At 35.4% G+C, this 12,428-nt stretch overlaps 1 protein-coding gene across 1 annotated transcript in view; it reads right to left on the minus strand.

The window, feature by feature from the left end:
* Positions 1–4,385, minus strand: part of LOC306869834 (LIM/homeobox protein LMX-1.2-like) — a 50,062-nt gene extending 45,677 nt beyond the window's left edge. Inside the window, exons 1-2 of the mRNA XM_079416760.1 lie at positions 4,044–4,385; positions 2,976–3,162 (exon numbers count right to left, since the gene is read on the minus strand). Of these exons, the coding sequence (XP_079272886.1) occupies positions 2,976–3,162; positions 4,044–4,110 (254 nt within the window). The 5' untranslated portion in view covers positions 4,111–4,385. The remainder of the gene's footprint in view (positions 1–2,975; positions 3,163–4,043) is intronic.
* Between the last annotated feature and the right edge of the window lie 8,043 nt (positions 4,386–12,428).

Here is a 12,428-nt window from a genome sequence, read left to right on the forward strand (position 1 = left end):
CTGCTCTCAACTTCAGCTAGACCTGACAAAAACCATTGACGGCCTAGAAGTGTTTAACAAATTAAGCAGAGAAACCAAAGCCACAAAAAAAGCCATTAAAGGGTTTTGAAAGAGACGTTGTGTGTATGCATATGTTTCCTAAGGGTCCACCAGCGGTTGTAAAGTGGCAAATATTTTTTCTCTCATATACAGGGGCCTATAGCTCTGATTACAGCCCCTTTGGGATTGGGTTTCTGCCATGTCAGAGTTAATGGAAAACTTGTTCTTTAGAGCATTTATAGTCAAAACTAAATTGTATGTACAAAATATTCTACAATACCCAACAATAAACTGTTTTACAGCAACATGCAACAAAATCAAACAAATTATGTATAGAAATGATAATAAATAGCAAAAAAGGCACACTATTACCATATGTAAGATCAAAATCTTATATATAAGATTATATGAATACTAAATATGTCATACACATTATATTATATGAAATAAATAAATAAATAAACTTTTTTATCAGGTAAAGGTATTTTAGATTTTGCCATGGGATAAATATGTAAAAAAAAAAAAAGAAGTGTATTATAACATGCAGAATATCACAATCCCCATATGAATAAAATTATTTACATACATTTATTTGCAACATGCAACAAGCTCACAAACAAACCCATTTTATTTTTTTAAATATACTAGATTTTCACGCTAAACTGCTAAAAACAAAGTCCTGTAAAATTAGCAACACTGACTAGAATCATATTCATAATCGCTGTGATCTTGGCTATTATGGGACAAAATATGCTTTTAAACCAATATTAAGTTTCAGCGTGCACCACACGTGTTCCAGCTATTACTTTAAGATGCTTGATAAGACGAATATCTGATATTTACTTAGTAGTAAACAAATTGAACCATGAATGGCAGAAAATGTCCTTTCTCTTCCAATAAGGTCAAACACACAACTACAAACTTTCTCCTCATAAGCATGGCGCAGAGCGATATTTAGAGGATGTTTCCATTTGAAAATCTTTACATCACTGTCCCCTCAAACAACGGTAATATGTGCGTCTGCAGTTCTGTGTTTTCAGACAGTAAAACACACACAAAGCACCTCTAGTTCTCATCACATTAACATGTTCCACTAACATCTGACAACAATAAAGTGAAGTGACATACAGCCAAGTATGGTGACCCATACTCAGCATTCATGCTCTGCATTTAACCCATCCAAAGTGCACACACACACAAGTGAACACACACACACACACACACACACACCGTGAACACATACCCAGAGCAGTGGGCAGCATTTATGCTGCGGCGCCCGGGGAGCAGTTGGGGGTTCGGTGGCTTGCTCAAGGGCACCTCAGTCGTGGTATTGAGGGTGGAGAGAGCGCTGGACATTCACTCCCCCCACCTACAATCCCTGCCGGCCCGAGACTCGAACCCACAACCTTTGGATTACAGTCTGAATCTCTAACCATTAGGCCACATTAGGCCGACTTCCCTTATACTATACTGTTTTATCTTTCAAAAACCTAACAATTCATGTAAAAACTGCAGAGTTATTTCATCTAGATACGTCTCCATAAGTGACAGTGCAGAGCTTTACTGTTCATCAATTAGAGCGAGTTAAGTGTGGAGGTGTGTGTGTGTGTGTGTGTGTGAGTGTGTTTTGTGGCTGTCTGTGGTGCTTGTTAATCTCTCTTAAATGAGAGTCATAAAAAGCAGGCCGGGTGTGAATTAAGAGCACTAAGTACCTCATCGCTGCTTTATAAATACTGCTTTAAAAGAGACAAATAGCACACTGTTAAAACCACTTCAACAGTTTGGAGACGGACTGCTTTGTAAAGTTTCATTTTGCATTGGTATAAAATTGTGTAAGAGACAAATGAATATAAATCTACATTAAATTGTGCTACAATTATCCCAGTGTCTAGAGTAAATCTGTCTGTACAAACAAATGTTCTTCTATTAACGTTAATAGAAATTTACCTGGTCTTTAATAATGTTCTCAAAACATTAAAAAAGTTATTTATACATTGTCATGGAATGTTTTTTTCTGAAATCATTTTTTTAATGTTACCACTTGTTTCAGAATGTCCAGAGAACATTTAAAAGTAACATGTCTGCAAAATGATACAATGGAATGTTAATCGTATTTTTAGAACTTAATGGGATAAAAACATATTTTGCTAGCTTGACATCGATCTGTCACCTGTGTTAGTAAAGATGTGAAAAAGCTAGATAAGCTCTGGACTTACAACAACAACGAATTAATAGCTGCAAATGACGTGTAAGGGGGAATAATAATAATAATACATTTGGAATTTTTAAATCATATTTCTTGAATTATAATATCTGCGTTGTTGACATGCTCAAAATAGAGGAATTCCAGAATGTAACACCCTAGACATAGAGAACATAGAGAAATAGTTCTACTTGCTTAGGGGGCATTGTGAAAGACTGTCTAATAACGCGATAATGTCACGATGAGTGAAGAAGAGGATTTGGACGAAAAGTCAAAAGAACCTGCTGACAAGCATGAAAAGCAAGCGAGCATCATGACAGCCCCTCTCTCTCCCTCTCTCTCTCTCTGTAACACACCACGAGCTCCGTTATTTATGCTAGATTTAATCATTATTATATTATTTATTTAGCATTGCATTGTGAATCTCTTTGTTTTTATTGCACTTTAACACACAAATAATGAACCTAGGCCTATATTTTAATGCATGCGGTGTTTGTTTTTTGCAATACGCGCAAAAAGCCAACAACAGATATCTAATAAATAATAAAAGCTTGTTCATATTGCGTTATCGCCATTTGCTAAAACACTAAAAATGATAACATCAAAATACCAATTGGCCTTAAATATCAATAAAATGATTAAATCCTAAGTAAATATTTGCTTTAATATTTTGATTATTAAAAGACTGCAATGACGCGTAACCGATGAGATGAATGAATGAAGCAGCTCTTACTGTTGGTAGTCGTGTTTGCAGTAGAGTTTGTGATCTCTGGAGTAGCAGCTCATGGTGAGAAGCTGCTGACACACCGAGCACTGCAAGCACTCCTCGTGCCACGAGCTGTCGTTCACGCGCAGGAGGAAGCGGTCAGAGATCGGTCTGTGGCATCCTTCACACACACTCTGATGCACGCAGTCTGAACCTGAACACACACACCAATACACATCAGATACTTCCACTGGACATTAAAACAACAACAACAACACACACAGAACCAAATAAACGCCAGAACTCAACACTGCAAAATATTACTTCCATAAGTATCATAACATAATACGCAGTTTTGACACTTTATAAAAAATTATTTTGTTGACCTAGCCTAATCATTAATTCAGGCATTTAATTTAATATGCGAAATTGTAGGTCTATTTAAAAATAGCCTATTTTTTTAATTAATTTATGTTTTACTATAGAATATTACATCTAATTTACTGGCTTCGAAAGAAAGAAAAAGAAAGAGCAATAAAGCTAATTTAGTTTTTTGAGTGATCACGCAAGAAGCCTACTTTAAAATATTAAACGAAATATTTGTGTTATATTTTCTGCTAGATTACTATCATTTAATAGCCTACAATGTTTTTATATTTTACCAAAAAATAGAAAACAAAAGAAAAATGCCTTAGTGGCATTTACAAAATATTAATTCTATTTAATTTTCGCTCTTGAAACGTCAACAACAATCTGATAATGATTAAATGTTAAACACAAATGCATGTTACATTAGTGTCCATACTCAGTACTACTGATGAAAAACATCATATTTAGTTATTTTGTGAAGCTGTTTTTAATTGCACAACGTTGTTGTTGTAATAATACAATATTTCTGACAGTATGCGTAATTTTCAGAGGAAATTTACAAGCGCTGTAAAAACATGAAAAAGTGCACATATCTGATCTGACTACTTGCAAACTATATATATATATATAGGCTATATTATAATTTATACTTTAAGATCCATTTCTGAAACGAGTGTAAAGCGCGTAATTTCGATGCACATTTGTTCCTGTTGGTGTGGAACTCACCCAGCATCACTCCCAAAGACTCTGCTCCTGTTCTGAACTGATCTTCAATTTTGATTCCGTCCAACATCTCTGAAGTGTAGCAGGACAGCGGCTCTCTGCAATGTCCAGAGAGAGAAGTGTGGAAGCAGCAGCAGGCGGACCGGGACGAGACAGAAACTAAAAGCAAACTCGCCGCGCTTTGCTTATTCTAACACCAAAAAAACATAGTCTTTTTTAGAGCACGAGGTGTTCAGTAGATCAGCGACGCTTGATTCTGAGGTTCCTTCCAGAGAAAGCGTCCAGTGAAGTCAGATCCTCGGGGAACCGGCTCTGATAATCCCGTGAGCTCCTCACTGAGGGTTCATGAGTCCTGTGCTCCTCTTGAGGAGCCCGTGGAGCTGATCGCGTCATTCTCATGAGCTGCATGTGATGCTATTGGTGCTGGATCCCAGCAGAACCGCCTACAACACCAGATGTGCTGAGGACAAACACACAGCAATAATTATTCACATAAAAGTATCGGGACATCATGCACCGTATTAAAATGTTTTGCAAAAAGAAAAAAAGCTGCATATGGAAATATTCAAAATTCAAAAGTCAAATATTTAGCTAATATTCCTGAAACCATTTAAGTGACTCCAATTGAAGTATTTCTAGAGGTAAGATCAGGTATAGAAAAAACTCACAATATTTGCGAATATAGGTTACAGAATTCATCTGATGATTTCAATTCCGATAACTACAAAGAAAACCATACTTTATAATAAATGATGGCAATGGTTATTATTAGTTGTGTCTAATATTATAAACTAAATTGAGACGTTTTAGAAAAAAAAAATATTGCCTAGCTACATTTGAACATTTTTCGTCACCATATTTAAAATAATAAACCTATAAACAAACAGGATAGTAGCCATATTAAGTCTCCAAATATTTTAGCTGCTATTGTAAGAAGTAATGTCACGAAAGTGCCTTTCTATATGAAGTAAATTAATACATATTATATAGGCTAATTAAAAATAATGTATCTTTTTTATCTTAAAATAGTCAACATCGAATTTTCCCCTTTTATCGCGTTTTATTTAATTGCTTTTGTTATAAACAAATTCTCAAAGCATTCAGCTGTGAAATCGGGACAATATATTTCTAATCTAAAGTCAGATATTTATCAAAGAATCGTTTCATTTCTCGCGCAGCTGCTATGAAAACTGCCCTGCTTTTATCTGCATGATTAATAAAGACCCTGATTTAATCTCTCTGCGCATAATATCCATGCAAAATTCATAAGGAGAATCTTTTGTGTTTCAGATTCATCTCAGAGCAATAAACCTGCGAGGAACAAGAAAGAGAGATGAAGGGGGAGTTTGTATCTTTATTACTTTCCTCATTAGTATTCATCTCTCTTCTAATTATGACAGGCTGATTTACGTCTCCTGTAGATCAAATATGCCTTTCTTCTGAACATTTCCCCAGATTTTTTTTTTTACTTTTGCTGCACATAAGGAAGATTTATTTTTATTGTATCCCCTTCATCACCTCTGAGAGAAATGATTTATTCATATATGTAGATTTTGTTTCATATAGCCTAAAATAAAAATTAGTACAATTATTCGCATCGAGATCAATGCATATTCTTTATTAGCCTATTTAACTCAAACATTTAACGATATTTCCCAAGTTAGGCCTATACTGTTCTTTCATAACTCTATTAAGGCCATTTCTAGTCCCTTTGTGATTTTTTTCGTAAACGTTAAATTTAGAAATAAACGTAAAAGTCTTTTAATTCTGATTTTATATAAATGCATTCGCTACTTCTGGAGAAAAGCTCACTGCTCAAGCCATATTTAGACAAAGGCATAGGCCTAAATGCTTTTAAGATAAAAGTTAAACACGAAACGGCATGCATGCATGCATAATATAATAATAAAATCAATAAATGAATACAATACATAGATAGACTTGTAAATGCATTATCAGTAGTGTTAGTTTTTAATAGTGTGTCATTAATGGCTCTGAACTCTGTAGCGTTGGATCACATTGTGTTCTTGCGACCTCTAGCGTCAATCATCCTGCTATTGGACTTCACCTGTATTTACAATCTCTGTCTGTCTGTCTGTCATTATGTCCTCACTACAACAGACAGACCACATAACACACAGCCAGTGTTGTCCGATTAATAGCTATTTACACTGTACTGTAACATTATGGCCAGTGTTCCACATTCAGCAGTGTCTATATAAAATAATACAAAAAATGTCAATATTAAGGTTAAATGGGGGAAAATGCACCCTCTTAAGAAAAATGTGTGTTTACTTTTAAATTGTAGCATATTTAGATATAAGTTTAGCGTGTGCAGGATGATGATGCATCAGCCAAAATGTTATTAAAGGAAATAAACATTTGCTAAATTAGGTGTGTCAGCACAAAATGTAAAATTATTCAAAGAGGCCTTCTAATAAACGCCGGCTAAAATTTTACATAATGTAGGCTATAAATGACTTTTGATGTAATTTTTATATCAACTATTTTATTTAAAATTGTCTTTTGGCAGTTGAATAATTGAATAATTGAATAACCAATGACAGAAAAAGCAGAATCCCAATAAAAGAAATTCATCTGAATGGTCAATTTAATCTATGACTTATATAAAGGCATATGTATATTTACATATTTAATTGCCCATAACTGAAGATGTCATAATTGCAACAATATGAATGCAAATTCAATTATTTCCCTCAATTAGCCTTTAGGTTTTAATGAAAACTGAAGATGTCTGAAATGTGCATCTAATTCATGGAAATACTGAATAATAACCCTATTAATTGCAATTATGTTTAAAAAAAATAACAACACTGACCTCTCTAATCCTCAAAACTGTTTGACTGATTAAATGAAATGACAAAATTTATGATCTATGATCAAGATTTTAAAAAAATTAAGGTGGGAGGTCATCTTACCCCATCTCACGCTACTTATAATTTCTAAGGAATTTATTTTCTGCAATTAATTGACACTAAATATGCACAAACGTTTGCAGAAAATAAACTCATCAAACTAATTATTTGACTAAATCTGGGGGTTTTCTGGTAAGACCGCAATGAACATTTCTAAAGATCTGCACTGAAATCTTATTGGATATTTAGTCCTGTTGCATTTTATATAATGAAAGGAATACAAAACTCTTGGGATGTATTTTTCTGTTTTAAGTCATTTGAACCATGAGGGCTGAAAAATTTGAGGGAAGACCTAAAGCAGTGTCATTTGATATCTGTGACACTGATAAGAACGAAGCTAGTAATTGTGAGCAAATCTTCTTCATAACAGCGGTTTATTAAACTCAGGTGGCTTTAATAGCACCATTTATCAATCTGACAGCTATACACACCTGCACATTTGTGTCGAAAGTCAAAAGAGTAAGTATTAGGGATGCTCGTCTCAGGAAACCCCCCTGAATGGCAAACCTGGAGATGCAAAAATATAAATAAAATCAAACAAATCTTAATGACTGTCAGGGCTTTGTCCCCAAGCAAATTACAGCACATGTGCGAGTTCTTCTTGAAGCCATTATCAGTTTTATATATAACATGTTTTGTGACTTCAATACTTCCATCTCATCTGCCATCATGTTATGAGAGGAAACCGGTGGACTCTGAATATTAAGTTGAGGATGTTAGTATGAATGTTAATTCAGGAAAACCTCCCAATGAGCTTCATTAAAAACCCTCCTGAAAGAGAAGCACATCTCATCAAAGCCCTGATCAAATGACTTTTACGATATTAAAGCTAATTCATGTAATCTCCATTTATGTGACACGTTTTCTTCCAAATGGAAAATATTGCATGTAAATACATTTAACAAGCGGGGAAAACAAACCAAGCTCTTAAACTGTTTATTGTGGTTACGTTTAATAGGTTATGTACGGCACCAAGATCTGCGGCTGATTTAGATTAAACCTTCAGCGACAACAAATTTGTGTTGGGCATATGATGCAAAACAGAATCCTTTTAAAAATAAAAACTATGTATTTACAAAATTCAGACTATGTACAGAATCAAATACTTAGCCTACGGATAAATGCAGTGTATACTGTATTAAAAAATACTAAGTGAAACAGCAGTAGTTTGCACATTATTGTCTCATGAAAATGCACATATTAAGTTATCAGCTTGAAAATAAAAATTATTTTGCATTTTTATGTTTCTACATCTAATTGAAACCATTTATGCATTGATACACAAGCAAACGAACAAATAAATAAATGAAAAGAAAGACTTGCTAAAAATTGTGGCCTAAATCATTGCACATCACAGCCAATGCACAGGATCCAGATATTCTATGAACACACAGAGAACTCACATACTGAGAACTGTGCACATACTACATGATTCAGAAACAGGAAGATTATAGACTGTTTGTATGCTATTCCACATGTAGCTTAAATCTGATTGGACTGCTAAAAGTTACTATAGTTTTGAAAAACAACAACATTTTGAACACAGCCATAGTTTCAAAGGAATACTTCACCCAAAAATGTGCTGAAAAATGTTATTCAAGCCATCCAAGATGTAGATGAGTTTGTTTGTTCATGGAAACAGATTTGAAGAAATGTAGCATTCCATCAATTGCTCACCAATGGATCATCTGAAGTGAATGGGTGCCGTCAGAATGAGAGTCAACTCATAACAGATAACAACTTATTGAGTCCAAAAGCTGCATGTTTGTGAGTCCATAATCCATAATAACGCTTTCTGTAGTGAAAAGTCCATCCCCTATTGTCATTTCACATCAAGATCCACAACATATTTGTTTAGAACTATTTTGGACTCTTTTTTTCTTGTAAACGATGCTTGATCTGTACATATTTCTCTCCTGATTCAGACGAGGCAACTTTTTCACTAGAGAAAGCAATATTTGGCCTCAAGATTATGGGCTCATATTTTAGCCAGAAGCAATGTCTTAATGGATGTGCTTCTTACAAACACAGCTCTTCACTTCATAAGATGTTAATTGAGTGGTGCGAATCACTAGGTTATCAGCTGTTTGGACTCTCATTCTGACGGCACCCATTCACTGCAGAGCATCCATTGGTAAGCAAGTGATGCAATGCTACTTTCTCCAAATCTGTTCCAGTGTAGAAACAAACTCATCTTGGATGGCCTGAGAGTGAGTATATCTTCAGCATATTTTCATTTTTGGGTGAACTGTTACTTTAAATTTATTTGCCATCATATTAGTTAAAATATAATCAATCATATTATAAAATTGTCATTGCATAGTAGTTCTTGGTGCATAATGAATTAAATAATTAGCATTTATCTTTCAATTCAGTGTATCCTGAGGGTTCTAAAGGTTAAACAGATGAGACAAGTCTTACATTTGATAAGATCTCTTTGTGTATTATTATTTTTTTTTCATGGTTTGGCTTCATTATTTACAGCCTTGTTTTATTGTCCTGTGGCAAAGGTTCCTCTGAAGCTAATGGAAAAACAACCTTCAAAAGACTCTATCAAAGCTGAAATGACACGCGCTTCTGAGGCTGATTTGACTGGGAGGTCTTCAGACTGTGCTGTAAACGTCTGGTAGGAAGCCCAACTTTCTTTCCATGACGGCAGAACTAGACATCAGAAATGTTCAGAGGCAATACAGTAGTTAATTGAGTCAAGGACATTGTTACCCATAATGCTAAGATTTGCTCTGGCTGTCAGAGTTTTTTTTTTTTAAATCATATACGTCAGCTGGAAAAAAAAGTTCTGTGTCATTAGTATTAGGCTATAGCTGTGGTGTGAACTTTGATCTATTCTCAGAATAAAAATGAATTTTAAAACTTTAGCATTATCGTTATTGTCCTTGGTTTGAATGAGCCAGTGCACTATATTTCTTAAAACTTTTGTGAGGAACAGACCCGAAGTCATTCTTCAGTGATAACCTTGCCCTCCACTGCAAGCTCTGAAATCGCTTTCACACACATTCAGATTTTCATTTGTTGCAATTAAAATTAAGGGGCAGGCCTAAAGGATAGAGAGTTGGATTTGTAACCTGAAGGTCGTGGGTTCGAGTCTCAGGTCCAGCAGGGATTGTAGGAGGGAGAGTGAATAACCAGCACTCTCTCCACCCTCAATACCACGACTGAGGTGAGACCCTTGAGCAAGGCACCGAACCCCCAACTGCTCTCCGGGTGCCGCAGCAATGGCTGCCCACTGCTCCGGGTGTATGTTCACTACTGAGTACACTTGGATGGGTTAAATGCAGAGCACAAATTCTGAGTATGGGTCACCATACTTGGCCACACACCACTTCCCTCTCCCTTCCCCTTAATCACCACACACCTGAATATGTACTATAGATTATAAGATTTGACAGCTGTAGCAAATGAAATGCAAAAGCCACAAACTTGTGGCTCCCAAAAAACAAAGATCAGGATCTGGGTCTTGCATTTCAAAATAATACGATGTGATCTCTATTTCTAATGCACTAAAAGAAGTTACCTCAAATACTGGTCGTTGCAGTCTGTTCTTCACCACTATATGATCTGAATCAGAATCCCATGGCTCTGAATAACTACAATTCTAAAATGAATGCTGCAATAAATTTATCTATTTCAGTTGATAGACAGATTTGGATATGAATCCAGATCTCAAAGATATACCTGCAAACTCACAAGAGGTCAAAAAGGTAACATAGTTTGATTATAAACCTTGTAGGGGGGTCCGGGGGCAATTTTATTTTAGAATTTAACATGTAAATGAAGCGTTCTGGTGCACTCTGACAACAAAATAAAGGGAAAAGAACATCTGCTTCAAGTAAAAAAAAAAAAAAAGCACATTTATTATACGCGGTTCTGCTTCAAGAAAGAATGGAGAACTGACTTTGTTCGAACATACTTATGGTCTCACTCCAGTCTATGAGCCTGCAATTCTCTCTTTCTCGCTCAAAAGCGACTAGTTTGCAGGTAGGATAGTTTTAGTGGCTTCTTGTAATAGTGCACTATAGGGTTTACACCACAAAGATATTTGCAGGACATTTTTCAAGTAGAAATTCAAAAACATTTATGCAAGGAACTTTTTGGTAAATTATATTAAAGAGACGCTTGCACACTTAACATCTTGCTACTAAAAGTGAAGTATAAACCAGAAGCAAGATGTCATGATTAAAAGAGAAAATGAAATAACCTTTGTGTGGTTTCTTAAATGCTCAATCATTGTCTATAAACATGCTTTGCTACGCTTCTTGTTGAACTTCTCATTCTCTTAAGAAGTCATTAAAAGCCACACAAACAGTAACACGTTGCTCAAAACCATCTGCAGCGTTTGAGGGGGTTTTATTCTAGAAGTCTTGAAAGTTTCCCTGTGGTTTGGTACGCATGTTGGATCTAAATAAAGTGACTTGTCAAACGGCCACAGGAAGCTCAGTGTTTGTGAAGCCAAAACAGAGGCAGATTTCCAGTAAACATGAATTACTCATCCCGCTTGCACTTACGAATGGGGGTAATATGTGCCAGTGGTGCTATTTGCAATAAATTTGAAAGTGCCATACTGCCAAAGAAACAGATCATCCAAAACTTCCATCACTTGCTCAGCAATGGATGCTCTGCAGTGAATGGGTGCCGTCAGAATGAGAGTCCAAACAGCTGATAAAAACATCACAATAATCCACACCACTCCAGTCCATCAGTTAACATCTTGTGAAGCCAAAAGCTGTTTGAAATAAATCCAACATTAAGGCATTTTAACATTAAATCGCCACTTTTTAATATTAAAACGCCAAAATACGAGTCCATAATCCATAATGATGCTTCATCCAGTGAAAAAGTCCATCCCCTGTTGTCCTCATAACATCAAAATTCTTTCAATGCTTTTGTTTGTACATGGTGCTTGAGCTGTGCAGATTTCTCTCCTGATTCAGACCAGATTTTTTCATTGGACAAAGTTATGAAAAATGTTATGGATAAAGCCGTAGAGGACCTGTATTTTAGCTGGAAGCAACAGTTAAAATGTCTCAATTACGGATTTGTTTATTACAAACATGCAGCTTTTCTCTTCACAAAATGTTAACTGATGGACTGGAGTGGTGTGGATTATTGTGATGTTTTGAACAGCTGACTCTCATTTTGACGGCACCCATTCACTGCAGAGGATCCATTGGTGAGCAATGTGACACTACATTTCTCCAAATTTGCTCTGATGCAGAAACAAACTCCATCTACATCTCGGATGTCCTGATGTTTCAGCAAATTTTCATTTTTGGGTAAACTATTCCTTTAAAGCTCATAGCAAGAAAATTACATAGTTACAAAGAGATTTTAGTGGAGAACAGCACAGATATGGGGGCATCTGACAACAAACTTCCTTTTTTTTCCTGTTGATAAAAAATCCATGAAGTGTTTACAGATTTTTTTTCTTTTAGAA

The sequence above is a fragment of the Barbus barbus genome, assembly GCF_936440315.1.
Source record: "Barbus barbus genome assembly, chromosome: 5".
Classification (NCBI taxonomy): domain Eukaryota; kingdom Metazoa; phylum Chordata; class Actinopteri; order Cypriniformes; family Cyprinidae; genus Barbus; species Barbus barbus.